This window comes from Schistocerca americana, chromosome 8 (assembly GCF_021461395.2).
Source record: "Schistocerca americana isolate TAMUIC-IGC-003095 chromosome 8, iqSchAmer2.1, whole genome shotgun sequence".
NCBI lineage: Eukaryota > Metazoa > Arthropoda > Insecta > Orthoptera > Acrididae > Schistocerca > Schistocerca americana.
The window spans coordinates 332,133,704-332,156,225 of NC_060126.1; the positions used below are offsets into that span (position 1 = coordinate 332,133,704).

The 22,522-nt window shown below is 43.9% G+C and overlaps 1 protein-coding gene across 1 annotated transcript in view; it reads left to right on the forward strand.

Annotated features, from left to right (window-relative positions):
* The window catches only part of LOC124545842 (ESX-1 secretion-associated protein EspK-like), a 148,500-nt gene that overhangs the window by 34,972 nt on the left and 91,006 nt on the right, over positions 1-22,522 (forward strand). The window contains exon 3 of the mRNA XM_047124800.1: positions 3,147-3,520. Within this exon, the coding sequence (XP_046980756.1) occupies positions 3,147-3,520 (374 nt within the window). The remainder of the gene's footprint in view (positions 1-3,146; positions 3,521-22,522) is intronic.

The window sequence follows — 22,522 nt, forward strand, 5'->3', positions numbered from 1 at the left end:
AAGAAGTTGAAAAGTTTGTCCTTATTTCCCATCTTTGGGATCAGTTGTGTACTACAAAATGGGTCTACAACCAAAAACCTAGGTCCTACAGTAACGGTAAGGATTATGAAACGGTGATCAAAAGTGTCTCAGTAAAAGAATTAAACTGTTCGTATTTCAGAAATAAACAGCTGTGGAAAACGGTTCTATAATGAACAAAAGAATATTTTTACAACCGTTTATCGGATGTCAATGATAGACCCATAAGCGTTAGAACTAAAGTGGTTGTAGAGACCCTAGACGTCGTATTGTTCGTGAGCCGACATAATATGAATTCAATGAAAGTTGATAAGGACTTAAAATATGTTCTCAGTTTATCTTAAAGCTACATGTACGGTGCTTCTCTAATTTTTTCCTGGAGCGTCTCGTACGTGCTACGAAAAGCATGCCTGAGGAACAAACACTGGTAGCAGTTCCTTCTGTAAAATATCTGGGAGTGTGCGTGCGGAACGATTTGAAGAGGAATGATCGCATAAAATTAATTGTTGGTAAGGCGGGTACCAGGTTGAGATTCATTGGGAGAGTCGTTAGAAAATGTAGTCCATCAACAAAGGAGGTGGCTTACAAAACACTCGTTCGTCCTATACTTGAGTATTGCTCATCAGTGTGGGATCCGTACCAGGTCGGGTTGACGGAGGAGATAGAGAAGATCCAAAGAAGAGCGGCGCGTTTCGTCACACGGTTATTTGGTAAGCGTGGTAGCGTTACGGAGATGTTTAGTAAACTCAAGTGGCAGACTCTGCAAGAGAGGCGCTCTGCATCGCAGTGTAGCTTGCTGTCCAAGTTTCGAGAGGGAGTGTTTCTGGATGAGGTATCGAATATATTGCTTCCCTCTACTTATACCTCCCGAGTAGATCACGAATGTAAAATTAGAGAGATTCGAGCGTTCACGTAGGCTTTCCGGCAGTCGTTCTTCCCGCGAACCATACGCGACTGGAACAGGAAAGGGAGGTAATGACAGTGGCACGTAAAGTGCCCTACGCCACACACCGTTGAATGGCTTGCGGAGTATAAATGTAGATGTAGATATAGATGTAGATTGACACCTCTTATGCCTGTATCTATTGTTTCTAGTACTGGTTTTGCATACACTTGTCAGCAGAAAATTTCGGTTCCTGATCTTTTATTACCTTTGGACCTCGGATTAATACGTTCAGAATTAGAAACAAGAGACTGAGTACAATTTTTTGCATTTAGTCGTGAAAGATTTTCTTATACCAGTCATTAGTGTTCTTGCTATTTTAAGATGAGCTCTGTATGCAGCTGTTCATTCGCAGGGCTGTGGTTCCTGCGTTCGTACCGTTGACTGTTGAGTGTACAATACGAGAGCAATGTCTGGCTATCCTTATTTCCATTGAGCTGATAAACCAAGAAACAAGGTATTTGACACATAATCGCCTTTACTTTGACAGATCCTGCCGGATTGAGGCACGCGTCCTCTCGCTGCAGCGTCTTCAAGCTGTCTGACCGTAGTGAAGAAAAAAACCCCATGCACCGGATAGAATCTCAATGCGATATTAGCTGCCACTAACATTGGCCTAAAGTGATTGAGAAAACATTTTTTTGCAAACCGCCAAGAATTCCTCTCCTGTGGCAACCTCTTCGTTTTAGAGTAGCAATTGCAACCTACGTCCTCCGTTATTTGCTGTACGTATCCACACTCTCGTCTTCCTCTACAGTTTTTAGCTCTTTAACTCCCTGTAGTACTATGTTAGTTACCCTCTGATGTCTTAACAGAAGTCCTATCATCCTGTCCCTTGTACATGTCAGTGTTTTCCATATATTCCCTTCCTAGTTGATTCTACGGACAGCCTCCTCACTCTTTATCTTATAGATCAGCCAAATTTTTAACATTATTCTGTATTACCGCACCTCAAACGCTTCGATTCTCCTTTTTTATGGTTTTTCCAATCCTGAGTTCCAAACGTACTTTTCCAGAAAAATCTTCTTCAAGTTAAATTATATAACTTATAAGTTTATTTGCTTCTCTTACAACCTTATGTTCACAATAAATGTGATTTGATTCACTGAGGGTTGCTTATAGTATTGTTTCATGTCATAATGTATGCAGATGTTTACGCTGCAGTAATAAATTCCAATACTAGTATATGTTGAGTTTCGGAGAACTTGAGTTCTGTTTAGTCAGTGCGTTTAACATATGGCAATAATAATTACCGCTTGAAGTGCAATAGAAGTGTGAGACCAAGTTAAAAGTTCGTTGGATACGTCGGCCTCTAAGGTATGGGAACACACCCATCGAATTGCCGAATTACTGTTCTGCTAACTTCCTGGGAATGGAATGTACAGCAGTGGCTGTCAATGTAAGGGCATAAATAGTATGGTTGACTTAAAGTCAGCCCTCTAGGGCTAAATGGAGATATCGAAAAAATCCCATTCCACCCATACTTTACTTTCAAGGACTCTATTACATTTGTATTAATAACATCATTATTAATTATACTGTGCTTGATTAATCCTTACTAATCACTCCTGGCTACAATTTACTAACTGAAGCGTTTGTTTAGCACATGCTTAAATTACGTGAGCGTGACAATAGATTGATCCGCGAACTCCTTCAAGAATTTACTAAGTCTAGAACCACACGTTACAATTCCAGAGTTAAATTCTGTCAGATCAATTGCGTAAACTTTTCCGAATCAAGAACTCATGAAGAAATTTTATGTCATTGTTTCATTAGTCCTACTGCACGAAAAATTTCAAACTTTCTTCGTAGCGACTGATGCGCCACACATCCACATAAGTCTTATCTCTACTAACACATAAAACCGACTTTCGACGGCTACTATGGTCGCTGTCCTTAATTAGCCCTCGATCTACTGTTGAAAACCTCCCAAAATGCAATACTGTGCATATTACAGTTACAATTATGCATGTAAACGTATCACATAACTTGAATTGTAGATCTACAGATACGTATTAACCTATAATGCCGTTACAGTTAACTTTTCTTCAAATTATTTTTGTGCAAATTTTTTCTCGCCATAGTCAACAGTTGCATTTATTACTCAAACTCCATTGAGGTAATAAAAACGCCTTTTATCGACCTTCGGTGGCGTTTGTTACTGTGAACTTATTGACATCACCAGAGGTACCTGGATACTGGAGTGGCAGCTGAGGGACGGGGCAGAGGGCGGCTCACTGCTGCAGAGAGACGCTGCGGGGCTTCTGAACATTTGCCTCAGGCGGTACAGGTGTGCGTTGTCCCACTCGTCGAATTCCGCTCACTCCGCGGTTACGTCACTCTGCCTTACTGCGGACGCACCCCCGTTGCCCGTGACCCAGTTGCGACGGCAAAGGCGAGGCACTCTACGTCAGCAGTGAACTCTTCGATGACGACGGCGCGCCGGCTGCCGGTGACAAGTGACTGGCACCACGCCGACCTGCTCCGCGCGACGGCGAATACTGGTGTGCCGATGTTGTCTACAGCACGAGACCAGCTGCTACCGGGCAGGGATCGAACGTACTGCAGGAAGGCGTGGTCTTGCCCACTGCTGGCTGGCTCCGGGTCCTTGGCGAACTCAGAGGGTCGAACCATAGTCTGGAACTGAGGTCCTCCGTCGGCAGCTTCATCTCGCCACCCATGCAGCACAGCACAGTCGCCCAAAAGAGCTGTGACATTTACTACTTGCCCCCACATTTATGCTGGCCAGTGCACTTATGTTTTGTCAATGCGTCTCTTCATGTCACGTAGAGACACACATTAGTTTGCGCCACTGCGCTGGTTTCGATGGCGGTTTGCGGCTAGAGTTACTCGCACTTTCCATAAGCTCATCGTTTCGACAACACTTACGCCCATGTCGGCCCGTCGTAGTTTGCTACTTCACGTTGCAGAAAGTCACTGACAACAAGCCAGAGACTGATTTACGGGTACGGGTGCAATACACTGCTACAAATTCGCACTAAAGCTACCTTGTGCAGTGACGCCGCTACATTATTAATTTTTAACGATAAGGGAACGTAGGTACGTTCCGTTGTTAACTATAACGGCAGTATCGGTTAATACGTGTCTGTAGATCTGCAATTCTAGTTATGTGATACGTTTACATGCATAGTTTTAGCTTTAACATGTACAGTAATCGAGGGCTAATTAGGGACAGCGACCATACTAGCCGTCGAAAGTCGGTTTTATGAGTTAGTAGAGATAAGACTTATGTGGATGAGTGGCGCATCAGTCGCTACGGAAAAAGTTTGAAATTTTTCGCGCAATAGGACTAATGCCATAATGACAAAATTTCTTCATGAGTTCTTGACTCGGAAAAGTTGTCGCTAAGTAATGTATTTGTAGCTGTCCGCTTACAGAGTAGGTATTTACACACGCGCTCACCCGTTCGCTGATGAAAACCCCACACTGTAACCTGTCGGCTCACCTGCTACCCTCCTGCCAGGCCCGGCTTACTTCGTGAGCGATATATCAAGCAAGTAGAAGAAATTCAGATTTCGACTGATGTAATCTGACTCCTCTGATACGTTACCGTATTATTCGTGATTGTTCTTCGTAACGTTCAAAGAATCTCAGGCTAGTATTACGATCCATTTCATTAGCTGTGTAGTACACTCTGTCAGTGTACTGGATCTTCAGCAGTGTTCACAGTTTCTATTGAAATTACTATTGCTCCTCATGTGCTTTACATGCGGTAATCACGAACGCAACTCCCCTCAATAACTACAAATTTAAAAACAAAACAATGAATTTTCTTAGAAATGTTTTTTACGTGTAAGTTTCCAAATTGTTAAAAACTGCTACTGTGTAGTACTGAATACTATTATCTGGATATGCAGAAGGCAAAATAATTGATCTGACACAAGGGAAAATTTAACCAAAAATTGCAGTTATTTCACTGTGCTGACCCGCAGACTTTATTCCTTGCAAAATTAGAATACTTCAAGTTAATGCAGTCCTGTGCCCAATTTTCTGAGGAAATATAGCTAAGATCAAAGAAGTATTTATTCAACAGAAGCAATTAGTAAGAATAGAATTTTAAAGTGTAAGTAGGCTGTTCAGGTTTTTTTTATTGGTAACGCCACCTCTGTATAAAAATCACTGGCTGCGTTGTGTGCAGTCTGTGTCTAGTTTGCATTGTTGTCTGCCATTGTAGTGTTGGGCAGCGGCAGCTGGATGTGAACAGCGCGCAGCGTTGCGCAGTTGGAGGTGAGCCGCCAGCAGTGGTGGATGTGGGGAGAGAGATGGCGGAGTTTTGTAATTTGTCATGAACTGCTATATATATTATGACTAGTAAGGTAAATACATTGTTTGTTCTCTATTTAAATCTTTCATTTGCTAACTATGCCTATCAGTAGTTAGTGCCTTCCGTAGTTTGAATCTTTTATTTAGCTGGCAGTAGTGGCGCTCGCTGTATTGCAGTAGTTCGAGTAATGAAGATTTTTGTGAGGTAGGTGATTTGTGAAAGGTATAGTTTAATGTTACTCAGGGCCATTTTTTTGCAGGGATTTTTGAAAGTCAGATTGCGTTGCGCTAAAAATATTGTCTGTCAGGTTAAGCACAGTCTTGTACAATTTTTCAAAGGGGACGTTTCAAAAGTCTGTAGCCAAACATATTTTTCAAACCTCTAGACAATCTTGGGATTCTTACATTCATATTGCTTTATTTATATTCAGTTACGAACTAATAATCGTGAAACCTGTAGCCTGAAATTCATCACAATACTAGAAGCAAATACACTGACGGAAAAAACTCACGCCACCAAAAAATAGTTAATATAGAGTTGTGAAATTTCGGGAATACATTTGTCTAAGATAACATATGTAAGGGATTTACACCGCTAGATTTCAGGTTAATGTAAGCGCGAGATAAACCGTCGCGAATGTGAAATGCTGGTACATTTATAACCGGTGTAAGTACCAAAATGTAGAATCAAGGTATACAGACGCGCATACATTGTGCTGTACAGGTGCTGGATGTGAATTTGTGGGATGAAATTCCATGCGTGTTGCACTTGGTCAGTCAGTACAGGAACAGTTAATGGTGTCACATATGTGTTCGATTGGTGACAGATCTGGTGATCGACTGATCGGGCCATGGCAACATGTCGACACTCTGTAGAAAATGTTGGGTGACAACAACGGTAGGTGGGCCAGCGTTATCATGCTGGAAAACACCCCTGGAATTCTATATATGAATGGCAGCACAAAGGCCCAATAACCGACTGATGTTCAAATTTGCAGTCAAGGTGCGTGCGATAACCATGAACTTGCTCCTGCTGTCATACCAAATCTCATCCCAGACGATAACTCCAAGTGTCCTGCATCCTGCCCTCCAGTGAGCTCTCACTTAACGCAACTGAGGTCGTAAATGGCGGTGGCTTGGGACCAGTGGAATGCATGCGACAGGGGGTCTGGCATGGAATTTCCCTTGAAGTAATAGATTTGTAACAGTTTGTTGTGTAACTATGGTGCCAGCTGCTGCTCAAACTGCTGCTAAAGATGCATTGCGATACACCAGAGCCATACGCCGAAAACAGTTGTCTTCCCTCTTGGCCGGCCAGAGTGGCCGAGCAGTTCTAGGCGTGACAGTCTGGAACCGCGCGACTGCTACGGTCGCAGGTTCGAATCCTGCCTCGGGCATGGATGCGTGTGATGTCCTTAGGTTGGTTAGGTTTAAGTAGTTCTGAGTTCTAGGGGACTGATGACCTTAGAAGTTAAGTCCCATATTGCTCAGAGCCATTTGAACCATTCTTCCCTCTTGGTAGTCCTATGTGGCCATCTGGAGACCAGTCATCTTGCATCCATACATTCTCGTGATCACTGCTGCCAGCAGTCATGTACAGTGGCTACATTTCTGTAAAATCTTTCTGCAATATCGCAGAATGAACATCCAGCTTCTCGTAGCCCAATTTGACCACTTCGGTCAAGTTCAGTGAGGTGTTGATAATGATGGTCTTCTTGACCAACATCAACTCATCATATGCAGTCTCAAAGTTAACTAACACTCAAGGTCTTTGCAGCGTGTAAAGCAAAAATGATTTGCATCCTCATATGGCGCTACTAGCGCCACTCTTATGCGAGTGGCGGAAAATTTGAATCCACGTCATCTTTAATATGTAAGAACATGTCTACCAACTACCGTTTATGTCGCATGACGTCTTCTTGGTGTTGCTATTTTTTTCCGTCAGTATATTTCGTCCATACAAAATATAGTTTTATATTTTGGTGCGAAGATGTTTAGCAGGACGTGACATTATTGACACATATCGCTACAAACTACTGATTAATTTTTGCCACACTTTCATGGTTAATTTTAATTGGGATGGAGTGGGTATATTTGCTATGAGGAAAGCTTTGCGCTATTCTCGTTGGGATGGTGTTTTTCTGGTGTGGTCACAGGGTCCTCTTTGTCAGCAGAAGGCTGTCAGTGAACCGCATTAGGAAGGAGCTAGGCAGTGTTTGCTGAATGAAGGTTGTGGCTTGCTTCAAATTTTTGACAAAAGAGCCAGTGTATCTACTCCCTCTTAGCTGAAGGCACTATGCCGCCAGAACTGTAGGGAGAAGGTATGTGGACTGAATGAATTATCTGACGTGATTTAATTGTAAACACTCCAAAATAATGAATTAGGAATGCAGCGGTTGCTAAATGAAAAATAACTTACAATTAATTCGGTTTATTCTGTTTCACTGACTCATGAAGTTGTAGGTGGTGATATAGTTTTGCCCCTTAATGTACTATTTTAAATGTAGAAACGTTATCTACTCATCAAGCCGAGTAGTTTGATACCATGCATGCCTTACTTCAAGTAAAGTGATACAAATTTGCACAGTACAGAGAGTAATCATTCACAAATGGCCGACATGAGCTCGATACTAACAAGGATTCCCTTCTTTTCACGTACTACCGCAACCACTCTGAACTTAAGAGGACGCAGGGAGTTCCCAACCCTCGAAATAAGTAGAACATGGAATGCATTTCGAGAGGGGCCACAAAAAGACGACCGTTCGCAGTGGGGAGGGTGGAGTAGAGGGACAAGGTTTGCGTCACCCCATCTCCATTGTTGCCAAATTTATTTAAGATGGCGGCGATGACGTCAACCAAGATGGCGGTATGTAGACTTGGCAACAGCGCATGACCTCATCCAAGATGGCGGAATTTGGCGGGAAAATAGGCCAATTGTGCTATGTCCACTAACCAAACCTCAAGAAAAAATAGCGGGAAGTTTGAATGTTGGCGGGAAAATAGGCCAATTGTGCTCAGTCCACTAACCTAAGCCTCCAGAAGAAAAAAATGGCGGGAAGTTTGAATTCCAACAGGATAATAGATGCAAAGACCGTACTTGTCTTTATTATTATTATTGACCATCATTCATTAACATTCATTATTATTTATTATCATTCATTATGATTTATTATCATTTATTATTATTTATTATTATTTATTATCATTTATTATTATTTATTATTATTGACCTGCCTCCACTACAAAATTCCCTCCAACTTCAAATTCCAACACGATAATGGCTGCAAAACCTTACTTTTGATTATTATTATTCATTATTACTTATTAACATTCTTTATCATTCATTATCATTTATTATCATTCATTATCATTTATTATCATTTGTTATTATAGGCCTACCTCCACTAGAAAATTGCGCCAAATTCAAATTGCAACACGATGTTCTCTCGAAAACTGTACTTCTATTTATTATTACCATTCATTATTTATTCAAGATACGCGATTTTCTCGGCGAGAAATCCATTTTCCTTACATCCATAACAAAAATCTATCACAAGTTCAAATCCCAACAACATAATTGATAACATGTACTAACTTTCTCCCACACTTATCTTTTTTCACTGGTAGCCTATCATAATCGTTTCAAATAATAAACTGCTCTTATAGTAACGTAAGTCATGCCCTTTGATTTTGCAGGGGGGAAGGGATTGAAGACCTTATTTCAAGCAGCACGGTCATCACTTGTTCTCCAACACAGCAGCACACACATCTTTCATATCGCAGTGCAGTCACCTCGACGTCTGCACTCCAACTGAATTAGTTTAAATCCTCGCCACCCCCTGGACAGCACACGGAGACACTGCCTACGCCTGTCACGTGAGGCGGACGGCCACTTGCGCGGGGGGCGAGCCCAGCGATCGCTCCCACATCGTAAACATGTTTTCGCTGGACACGCTGGAACTTGTCGAGTTTGACGTCACAGCGGCCCCTTGTCCGCTCACCACGTGTATTCGTCGCCTCCGCACATTTCCCCCCCCCCCCCCCCTAATTTTTTCCCTCGGAGCTGAGTCACACAACGGTCGACAATTCGCTGCCACACTTTTGGTGCCACGTTCAAACATGTCGATGACGACCGCTCACCGTCCACCACCTGTCCCTGTGCGAGCGAGAATGCAGTGCTACACTTTTGGCGGCAAAGTTTGCTCGACAGTAGAATCCGCCATGACAATATGACAGCGCGTTTGGACCGCAGTAGAACGTCCGCTAATTGATTCGCTCTCGCGCGCGCATAATAACTGTACAATCGCTGCGCCTCCGCCTCGCGTACATCACACACCCTCCATATACGCAACTGACATAGTCTTCTGTAAATACCTGGAAAATTACTCTTTATTTCAGACATTATGGTCATGCAGGTGTGTCCCAACTGACTTCTCCATGCTCACACAGCGAAACTCCAGAGCGCAGCTGACGTACGCGCGGCCAGCTGAGCCCGCTCTATCAGCAGCTCCCTGCCTGGCTGACGTCAAGCGGCCAGCGGTGCCCGTACAGCCCCCACGGCCAGCGCGCCAGGTAGGCGGCGAGCGGCGCCACGGAGTCCGACTACGTAAACATCTTTCCGCGCCCGTGAGCACTTAACACTGGACAGGATGGAACCTGTCGACCACGTGCTGGGCAAAGGACACGTTCCACCGCAAATTTATTTTTCGGAACAGGTTCGAACCTGCCGATACCTACCTCACACAACCGCCCGAGATGTTTCTAAAGTTCTATCACGTGACACGCTAAAAGCTATATCGGTCCTAAAGTTCGCAAATTCTCAGCTCCGACAGACAGGAACTGACATACTTGCTCTGTCCAAACCACCCTCACGCCACATACCATCCCACCAGTACGTGTGATGGAACACAAAGGACGCCCTCATCCCCATAAACTTTGCAATTCAAGACCAATAGACAGGAACCGACACGCTCGAACTGCAATGTTTTTTCTACTGAGTTGGAAACTTCCTTGACGTCACAACGCGTGATCGACCATGTGGCTCTGTTGGACAAAGAACGCTCTCACTAAGTTAGCTGATCACCTGATTCTCATTATTCAGCCCACATGCTTCGATTATCTAATCCAGGATCTTGGCAAAAACACACGTCCGTACACTTGAGCCATCACACGCACCTAGCTTAGTACCTCCGCACGTGAATGTAACAACGTCCGCATTACTATTTAATTAATCTGATCAATTAATTAAACTCTCTGATGCGGAAAACTCCCAGGTCCACCTAGACTTGGAATCAATTTTCGCCACTGCCACACCCACCTGGACTTGAAATGAAATAGTTAAAGTCCCTACCGACCACCAAGTCCTTTTACCGACCCATGTTCGATGGCTAACATCTACTAATGCTTGCTTCCGTTTACTAACGTGCACTGACGTGTACTAACCTACATTAACTTATGTCAAATTCTTTCTATACAAATAAACCAAGACTCAATTCTGATGGTCAGTTCGTGTTTCGCTACCAAACACAAGAAAATTGTGGCAAACGAAGCCACTAACCTAAGTCACCTGTGATGACTCAAAATCTTCTGCTATGCCTCTCTCACACACCACGAGCGCGAGACCGCCCACATCACAGTCTGGACCTTTATACTCTCGTCGGACATACTCCTCTATAAATGTTCTAGCCAAACTATGACCCTAATACTGTTGTTCAATCCACATGGTCTAGCACATGGCCACGCACACCCCCAGTACCTAAGCCGAGAACATTGCTCGCCCCATCTTTAGTTAACCGCTGAGAGACGGAGATATACTGCAATCACACCTCTCGCACTCTCGTAGCTACTCGCCTCAGCAATTCGATCTAACAAACCCTCCAAGTAGAAAAATAACAACCAACTCGAACTCTCTCATATTCTATATCATCCCAAAAATACTTAACTTACATCTTATTTACGCATCGACTATACCTATCACTCTCATACAAAAAACACTCGCCCTGATATACCTGGTGTCATGTTGCACAGTCGGCAGACACGCAAACAGTACACAATATCAAACTGCTCCTAAATAATGCAGTACACATAACTGTAAACACCATCAGTACTCGTAATCTGTCCAAATAATGCACAGCAAAGTAACTCAACAGGCGTGCGCAATCAACCTGTCCCACACAAAGTCACACGTCCGACAGCTCTCAATTCACTCAAAGTCCTCTGTTCGACCCTTCAAATATGACTTGATGACGGCCGCATTCACACCTAACACCTGAGAAATTCATATCACCTACACTCCGAACATGACTATCCAAGCCAGGCCATGCGAGTCGTCTGTCAGCGTCCTAATTCAGTGCGATCCAACACACATGTTAAGCCCGCATTCCATTGCTTGGCAGCCTATATGCAACACATCTCGACCTTCACGTCTGTTGTCAGAATAGCCGAGAGCGCGTTCACACACACACCGTACGCACACATCCCAACGCTTCTCTCGCCTCACAATCTAAAGCGATCATTTGAAAATTAAAAAAATAAAAAGAGAGCCCAATTGTATAGTGTGCCCAAAAATAGTTAACGCTCGCTTTCGTGTTTTCTCAGCTTATTTGTAAATTCGAATTCTTACCCTAACAGAACTTGTTCACCAAAATAATACTGAATGCGCTCCCCACCTCCTACCTTTCCAGCTCTCAACATACGCAAATGTTCTCAACCCTCCTATATCCCAGCACAACCGATTAATCATTCTTATTCCTTCTTATCGAATTTACTGTCCTAATTTTCTAAGGACTCGTTATCGAAGTACCATCCTGCTTTTCTTTCTGAGGCCTCCTGTGCTTACCTTTACAGAGATCACTAAATTACCTCCACAACCCCCTCAATCTACACACACACACACACACACACACACACACACACACACACACACACACACACGGTCATCCTCTCTACTCGTCCCATAACATAAGCAATAGTAACTTTACAATCCATTATATACAAACCCTACACAATGTAAGCCACATTAACTTTACAATACCCACTACATGCCCCCAATTCTCTCAATTCCTAAGGAAGCACTGTGAACCTGCTCTTTCTTTCTACACACGTTACACTCAGCGGTAATCAGCCCTTCTGCATCAACGGACGGAAGTCCCTCTCAGATCTGTTCTACAAATTCGGCGATCGTTCCCCCTAAACACAAATACGTTACTCTCTCTTCTTCTGCCTTGCCTGCTCGCTTTTTTTCTACAAACTTACCCAGACTCATAGACTACAAGAACACACCAATTTTTTTTCTAAGTACAGCATCCTTTAAACCACTGAATAACTAGAAACAAACAGACCAAAAAATTATATTCGCACTCTCGAATACCGAAGTCGTTGATCTCATTATACTTATACAGTTAAATCTTACGATCGCGGTCTCATTTGAGTGTCATTCCACAATGAGCTAAGTATCGGAAGTACACTCTCTTGACCGCTGTTACTCTGGAAATATCTCTACCGCCCTTACGACTTCCTCTCTAATCGTCACATAACATAACCAATATTAACTTTACAGTGCAGTATATACAAACGCTACACAATGTAAACCACATTAACTTCACAATACGGTATATGCACATTTGACACAAAACAGTGCACTTATCCAGTATATCTCGACAGCATGCGAAAAAAATATCCTATTCCTACAACGTCTATACACAGCAATGCCCCCCCAATCCTAGGAAAGCACCGTCAACGTGGTCTCTCTACAGACCCGACACTCAGAGCTAATCTTCCCTCTTACATCAGCGGACCTAAGTCACCCTCAGAACTATTTTTACAAATTCGGTATTGTCCCCCCCCCCCCTTAGCACAAACGCCTTAATGTCTCTCCTTCCTTATCTGGTCGCTTTTCTACAAACATCCTCAGACTCATAGACTGCAAGAACACATGTACTTTCTCCATAATATTACACCATTTTAGCTGTACTTCTCAATATCATGCACTAGCCTACACCCTACCGATCACTAGTTCATCATAATTCCCAAGATATAGACTTCAAATTAATTATCTACAAACGGCGAACTTTATCTATGTGCAGCATGCTGTAAACCACTGACTAACTAGAAACAAACATACGCAAAATGATATTTCCACTCTCGAATACCGGCCTCAGTCATGTAACATTTTCGAGATCTTGGCTATAATTTACACGTCAACTAAGGTCTGTCCCAGGTCTATAGAACAGACAAGCATGTATCCAACACAGCACAATCGATCTTCACTCAGCTAAATAAAGGAAGCAAATGTGCAGAAGTAGTCAACGGAACAATCTACATCCCATCTAATAACACTCCAACCCAAATCAATCATCTCAAATGCTGACTTGATCACCAAAGACGCCCAACACATACTATTACTTCGCTATTCGGTCATCTAGAGAACATCAAAGTTCGCTCTTACAGATCCATATCCCGGGTTCGATTCCCGGCCGGGTCAGGGATTTTCTCAGCCTCGTGATGACTGGGTGTTGTGTGCTGTGCTTAGGTTAGTTAGGTTTAAGTAGTTCTAAGTTCTAGGGGACTGATGACCATAGATGTTAAGTCGCATAGTGCTGAGAGCCATTTGAACCATTTAAACAGATCCATACACTCCAAGAGGTCTCTGCATTCGGACAGCTGCTCCAGTTATTTATTATCATTTATAATCATTTATTATTATTTATTATTATTTATATCATGTTACCTAACAAAAATGGCTCCAAGTTCAACTGTGTTTAGCTCCTATGACAACCACCAGAGCGCTCTGTAATCACGTCAGTTGATTACGCAATTACCATTATTCAAGACGGCTGCACCCAGTGCGAAACGTGTCACCTTTCTCAAACCTGCATGCTACATTGAAATTCCAACTTGGCTTTAGTCACACCCTACACATCGTTCAGCTGATCCCATTTCCAGATCTTTGCGCATCTGATATATGCAATTTAAGTCGGGGGAAAGACATATCAGTTACCTTCTGCAGCCTGTCTACAAGTAGAATGACCACAGTTACTGCAACAGGACCTTGTCTTGACCATTCGCCTGAAATGCAAGCGCCGCCAGCGGCATGTCAAAGTCACATATCTGTCCATCTAAACAGCCATCCACTAAGTCCCAGGACCAGCATGCCGTAGTGGGCTCTCTCTCTATACCTGCTCTCCAGCTATTGTCTAACGACATACACTGCACAGACGGATTCCTGAATAGCGCAGATCTCTATCCTCCCCTGCATCTCCAACTCGACATGTAAACAGTGCCTCCCCCCAGCCAGCGAACCCGTCGTCATTCACGCTGTGCCGACAATTCTGCCAAAACTCATTTTGTAAGCAAAGATGAGTATTCATTTAGAACAAATAGACAGACATAACTCCAAGCAGAAGTCATACATATCATTAAAAAGAAAAAAAATGACCTCAATTTAGATTATCCGACATTTATTTACATGTCCTAATGATACAGTCGTAGATGAGTCGTGTCATCCACTTGATCACTCCTTCTACACACGCTTTCACAGAACTTGTTCTACTTATATGCCACTCACCCTGTTATAATAATTTTGAACAAGCATTTACGCCCCCACACACAACCCAGCTCAACAGAACATAATAATTCCTTTTTCCACAGACAGTCATATTCGGTGAACACTTAAATGTACTAAATTACGCATACATGTAGTCAAATAAGCAAATAGTATTACCGACAAACACACCCCTCTCACTGAGGATAGGGCATTTAATATTATATACTTAAACACAAACCAATGATAACAATATTCCAACGGGCAACTTGTCCTCGTAATAAAGCACACTGGCCAAAGTGGAGGAGGTATGGCTTAGCTATGACATTGAAATTAGGAAAACATGCTGTCACATGATTGGCCAGTGTGCTTTATTAACGAGGACAAGGTGTGCGTCGGAATATTGTTATCCTTGGTTTGTGTTTAAGTATATAATACTAAATGTCCTTGGACAGAGCAAGCATGACGGTTCCTGTCCGTCGGTGCTGAGAATTTGCGAACTTTAGGACCGATGTAGCTTTTAGTGTGTCACGTGATAGAACTTACAAACATCTCGGGCGGTTGTGTGAGGTAGGTATCGGCAGGATCGAACCTGTTCAGAAAAATAAATTTGGGGTGGAACGTGTCCTTTGTCCAGCGCGTGGTCGACAGGTTCCATCCTGTCCAGCGTTAAGTGCTCGCGGGCGTGAAAATACACTCCTGGAAATGGAAAAAAGAACACATTGACACCGGTGTGTCAGACCCACCATACTTGCTCCGGACACTGCGAGAGGGCTGTACAAGCAACGATCACATGCACGGCACAGCGGACACACCAGGAACCGCGGTGTTGGCCGTCGAATGGCGCTAGCTGCGCAGCATTTGTGCACCGCCGCCGTCAGTGTCAGCCAGTTTGCCGTGGCATACGGAACTCCATCGCAGTCTTTAGCACTGGTAGCATGCCACGACTGCGTGGACGTGAACCGTATGTGCAGTTGACGGACTTTGAGCGAGGGCGTATAGTGGGCATGTGGGAGGCCCGGTGGACGTACCGCCGAATTGCTCAACACGTGGGGCGTGAGGTCTCCACAGTACATCGATGTTGTCGCCAGTGGTCGGCGGAAGGTGCACGTGCCCGTCGACCTGGGACCGGACCGCAGCGACGCACGGATGCACGCCAAGACCGTAGGATCCTACGCAGTGCCGTAGGGGACCGCACCGCCACTTCCCAGCAAATTAGGGACACTGTTGCTCCTGGGGTATCGGCGAGGACCATTCGCAACCGTCTCCATGAAGCTGGGCTACGGTCCCGCACACCGTTAGGCAGTCTTCCGCTCACGCCCCAACATCGTGCAGCCCGCCTCCAGTGGTGTCGCGACAGGCGTGAATGGAGGGACGAATGGAGACGTGTCGTCTTCAGCGATGAGAGTCGCTTCTGCCTTGGTGCCAATGATGGTCGTATGCGTGTTTGGCGCCGTGCAGGTGAGCGCCACAATCAGGACTGCATACGACCGAGGCACACAGAGCCAACACCCGGCATCATGGTGTGGGGAGCGATCTCCTACACTGGCCGTACACCACTGGTGATCGTCGAGGGGACACTGAATAGTGCACGGTACATCCAAACCGTCATCGAACCCATCGTTCTACCACTCCTAGACCGGCAAGGGAACTTGCTGTTCCAACAGGACAATGCACGTCCGCATGTATCCCGTGCCACCCAACGTGCTCTAGAAGGTGTAAGTCAACTACCCTGGCCAGCAAGATCTCCGGATCTGTCCCCCATTGAGCATGTTTGGGACTGGATGAAGCGTCGTCTCACGCGGTCTGCACGTCCAGCACGAACGCTGGTCCAACTGAGGCGCCAGGTGGAAATGGCATGGCAAGCCGTTCCACAGGACTACATCCAGCATCTCTACGATCGTCTCCATGGGAGAATAGCAGCCTGCATTGCTGCGAAAGGTGGATATACACTGTACTAGTGCCGACATTGTGCATGCTCTGTTGCCTGTGTCTATGTGCCTGTGGTTCTGTCAGTGTGATCATGTGATGTATCTGACCCCAGGAATGTGTCAATAAAGTTTCCCCTTCCTGGGACAATGAATTCACGGTGTTCTTATTTCAATTTCCAGGAGTGTATGTTTAAGTAGTCGGACTCTGTGGCGCCACTCGCCACTTACCTGGCACGCGGGCTGTGGGGGCTGTGCGGGCACCGCTGGTCGCTTGACGTCCGCTGCCAAGGGAGCTGCTGATGGAGCGGGTTCAGCCGGCCACGCGTACGTCAGCTGCGCTCTGGAGTTTCGCTGTGTGAGCATGGAGAAGTAAGTTGGGACACACCTGCATGACCATAATGTTTGAAATAAAGAGTAATTTTCCAGGTATTTACAGAAGACTATGTCAGTCGCGTGTATGGAGGGTGTGTGACGTAAGCGAGGCGGCGGCGCAGCGATTGTACAGTTATTATGCGCGCGTGAGAGTGAATCAATTAGCGGGCGTTCTACTGCAGTCCAAACGTGCTGTCATATAGTCATGGCGGATTCCACTGTCGAGCAAACTTTGCCGCCAAAAGTGTAGCACAGCATTCTCGCTCGCACAGGGACATGTGGTGGACGGTGAGCGGTCGGCATCGACATGTTTGAACGTGGCGCAAAAAGTGTGGCAGCGAATTGTCGACCGTTGTGTGATTCAGCTCCGAGGCAGGCAATTAGGGGCGGAAACGTTCGGAGACGACTAATACACGTGGTGAGTGGACAAGGGGCCGCTGTGACGTCAAACTCGACAAGTTCCAGCGTGTCCAGCGAAAACATGTTTACGATGTGGGAGCGATCGCTGGGCTCGCCCCCCGCGCTAGTGGCCGTCCGCCTCACGTGACAGGCATAGGCAGTGTCTCCGTGTGCTGTCCAGGGGGTGGCGAGGATTTGAACTAATTCAATTGGAGTGCGGACGTCGTGGTGACTGCACTGCAACATCAAAGACGTGTGTGCTGACTACGCTGGAGAAGAAGTGATGACCGTACAGCTTGAAATAAAGTCTTCAATCCCTTCCCCCCTGCAAAATCAAAGGGCGTGACTTACGTTACTATAAGAGCAGTTTATTATTTGAAACGATTATGACAGGCTACCAGTGAAAAAAGATAAGTGAGGGAGAAAGTTCGAACATGTTATCAATTATGTTGTTGGGATTGGAACTTGTGATAGATTTTTGTTATGGATGTAAGGAAAATGGCTTTCTCTCTGATAAAATCGGACATCTTGAATAAATAATAAATGATAATAATAAATAGAAGTACAGTTTTTGAGAGAATATCGTGTTGCAATTTGAATCTGGCGCAGTTTTGTAGTGGAGATAGTCCTATAATAATAAATGATAATAAATGATAATGAATGATAATAAATGACAATGAATGATAATGAATGTTAATAAACAATAATGAATAATAATAAACAAAAATAAGGTTTTGCAGCCATTATCATGTTGGAATTTGAATTTGGAGGGAATTTTGTAGTGGAGGCAGGTCAATAATAATAAATAATAATAAATGATAATAAATAATAATAAATGATAATAAATGATAATGAATGATAATAAATAATAATGAATGTTAATGAATGATAATCAATAATAATAATAAAGACAAGTACGGTCTTTGCATCTATTATCCTGTTGGAATTCAAACTTCCCGCCATTTTTTTCTTCTGGAGGCTTAGGTTAGTGGACGTAGCACAATTGGCCTATTTTCTCGCCAACATTCAAACTTCCTGCCATTTTTTCTTGAGGTTAGGTTAGTGGACATAGCACAATTGGCCTATTTTCCCGCCAAAATCCGCCATCTTAAATGACGTCATGCGCTGTTGCCAAATCTACATGCCGCCATCTTGGTTGACGTCATCGCCGCCATCTTGAATAAATTTGGCAAGAATGGAAAGTGGGGTGACGCGAACCTTGTCCCTCTACTGGCAGGCACCTTTAGTGAAGCCAGAACTGGGCGTTTATAAGAGTGCACAGCTAAGAATAGGCCATTAAGGGAGCTTCTCTGAGTCACACCTGAGTTGAATGGAAAGAAACAGCATAGCAGGGAACCATGTGGTTGCGGAATTCGCATTTATGAAGAATGTTGTCACACAAAATAAAGTTAACAGTGGGGCAGAGACGACTGGACAGAACACACATAGAAAGACCACGCCTGATGCCTGGGAAAGCTTCCAGGAAAGGAATGCTTTCAGAATCACAACGGTATGTCTTTGAAAACCAAGAAAAACATTGTTGCTTTATTTTTTCAAAACAGAAACCAGGCCACTGTGGAAAGCCACTCTTTTTTTAACAAATACTTGCAAGTCACGTGATGAAAGCGTGAAGGACACGAGGATCCATGTGGATAGATCGTGTGTGGGTAGTGTCTGAGAGGATAGGAGCGATACATGAATGCTGTAGGCCAAACGGGAAATTGTTTTCACCCCAATATGCTTCTCAAGCGCCATCGGGCTAAGAAACGACACAAGTCGTACCACAGTCGGAAGTGGCAGCTACAACTTGTGGTAGGGAATGAACACAAGATACAGTAGGGGGAACGAAAAATAAATACAGGACGGTCTTGTCAGAGAGAAGAGGAGCGGTCTCTTCAGACGAGAGCTGTTGGTAGAAGGGAGAGAGCTCTCTTCAGACCAGGCCGTATGTAGACAGAGCACTTCCTGTTTTGTCAGCCTAGAAGAGCTTTTCAGTGAACACTTGCGTTCACAGGGATTGAAATTCTCGTAACATATCCAGAGTGGAGATAATGGATTTGGACCTGAGTTAGTTACGTTCTGCAGAACACTTAAAGAGGGCAGAGGTGTACATGTCGCTAAGTTAGAGCAAGTGGACACTGCCAGTAGTTTATCTGGGGAAAAACACACTTTTTCGCCTCACGAAAACTCAGGGCAGTTTCCGACTGCTGATAGAGCCAAGGCCAGAATAGTATTGAGGGTTATAGTTCCGCACAGTATAGATGTGCAGCAGCCATCTTACGTCACTGCCAACCACAGCAGCCACCGATAAAGCACGGTAAATATCGCGTTTGCTCAGGCGATCGGTAAGGGAGTCACTGGCATGTGTGTGCAATTCAATCCTATTGGAGACTGCAGTTGTGTTACATATTTTTTTCTCATTACCTCATGTCAATGCTAGCCACGTGTCGTGTGTATGTTCATAGGGCTTAAAAGTCGAGAAAGGTATCGGTAAATATACGTCATTGTCCAGCTAAAATAGCATAGACAGTAGGACATATTGAAGTGCTGGGAGGGTAAATTGTTTTGTTTTGTGATAATTGTATTGTAAGTTACGCCAGGGATTCCTTCCTCATGTAGGAACGCGTTTGAAAGGTTCTTATGTGTTCATGTTTATCACAATTAATTTCGTTTGGATTGTAAATTCATTACGAAGATCTTTTCAATTATAGAGGATTTCTGATGTCACCAACTATACACTTGAGACCAATGTGTATGGTGAATCTCTAATAAAAATATTTAGTATAGGTAACAGTTGTTTGGGTGTTATAGAGTAGAGGCTACCCCTTCCTCACTGAAATATTTTAGGGAATGTATGACATCTGTTATTCTGATGTCTAATCGAGACTTTATCTGGGATCTCCTTACCTTGCAGGCCCTGGCTTCACAGGCACTTTACTTCTGGCAGATATCTCCGTGTGTGGCAAATGCTAAGGTCAGGTCATAACGACTGGGGGACTCTGTTAGAAAATATTTGACCAGCAATAACAGAATTTAAATAAATCCTTAATATATCATAAAATGGAATTGGGCTAAGAATGTACTAAAAATGGTTCAAATGGCTCTGAGCACTATGGGACTTAATATCTGTGGTCATCAGTCCCCTAGAACTTAGAACTACATCTACATCTACATCTACATTGATACTCCGCAAGCCACCCAACGGTGTGTGGCGGAGGGCACTTTACGTGCCACTGTCATTACCTCCCTTTTAGAGCTGGGAAAAGTCAGCTCACTCTCTTTCTCTCTCTCTGTGGACACTGAGGTGGGTCCTCGTCAACACTGTCCACTTTCTCTCTCTAACCGCCAGTTTACTTGCACAGCCACATCTGGCAATTCCCCTAGTTGCCTAAAGTTTTTGTGAAGTCAACTGTCGGCGGCTTCTGAAACTCTGAAAGGCACCCAAAAATGTGGGTACTCTCTCCATATTCTAGATATTATCTATAACACCCAGTGCGTTCCAAGGAAACAGATTTCAACCTTTTTTTGCACAATAGCGCCTTCCTAGTTCTTGCAAAAAGCAAACCTACTTTTCTTTCTTTTCTGGGCCGTAAAACGTTGGTTGCTGGGAGCCTTATTTTACAGGAGAGCGTGTTTTTGTGGGCTGCTGTACGTCTGACACCTAAGCACTACACTAAAAAGAGAGAACGGTGGACAGCGAGACAATGACCTGCGTGCCTCCTGGCACGTCCTTCTGAGAAGTGCTGCAAGTTTCGGTCCCGTCTTTGTCTACATGACTCTGCTGCTCGTCTGAGCGCAGTCGCCTCATGCCACTCTGCTTTCAACGCCCCCTCACTCTTAAATAAAGCATGAAAATTCAAATAAATATGTAAATTAAGTGACTGCTGACAACCACTAGCAATGTTATGCATTTCTTATTTTGATTTCATTATATATTCTGGTTATAAATATGTTATGGGACAGTTTTGAGGAAGAAAACCAGTATCAAAATTGCCACCCATATTCTGTTTGCACATCAAAGGACGAGACATCTGACCAGAGCATGAAGATTCATTGCTTTCCCTCCACAATTTGGTGTTCCCAATGTAACTAAGACGCGCCGCCAGAGTACTTGGTGTGAAGAAGTCGGTCATTTGCCGCGAAATTTCTCCATCCAGTAACCACTTCGTATTTGTCAAATCGCATTTTAAACACCAAGAGTGCGAAAGATCTCTATTATTCTCCCCATTTTTTTTATAAAATAAACGACATTCTTCTCTATCACATTGGCAAAAACATTGAGTCGACCTTTTTTTTGTTTTAAAGTAGGATGTTTTGGATGGAGTTCTTGCGTTTCGTGGTCATTAGAGTGCTAACCACGGCGAACGCACTCGTCCCGTAGCTTAGGTTTGGTGCTGATGGGTATACGGTCTCCTGACTTTGGGGAAAGTAAGTGTCGTAATTGAGCTAGCTTGATCCATATCCTGAAAACCTCCATTTTTGTTAACTTTACCGTGAAAATTGTGTTCCTTAATGTTGTTATAATTTGCGGAATATTTTTGTACCGTTAACTTTGATTTTCCAAGCTGCCCAAATGAGCAGATACTGTCGAACTTTCTGATTCAGTCGTCCCCTCCTTTTGGTACCTCCTCACAGTCTTAGCGTCATATCGTAATGTTTTCTAATAACTTTTACTGTGTTATTTGTCAGTTATTAGAGTAAATAAATGTCTTTGAATCTCAATCGGGACTTACATTTCATAATGCTTTACATTGTTCTACAATTTTTCTGTGATTAGACGAGCCACTAATAATAAAGTAACCTAGTGCACACCTACGTTTATTGTTCTGTGACGGCAATATTATTGTACACAGCGCCCAAACTCAACTATCATTTCTATCGGGAATTCAGAGAAAAGAGCGAGTATTGGACTCGCTCGTCTTTCATGGTCAAATATTTGTTTTATAAAGAGCGCCGTACGCTCCTCGTCTCTGGACTAGAACTGGTGTGCAACTACATGTCGTTGTAATGGCAGCGAAGACTCCGCCTATGTTT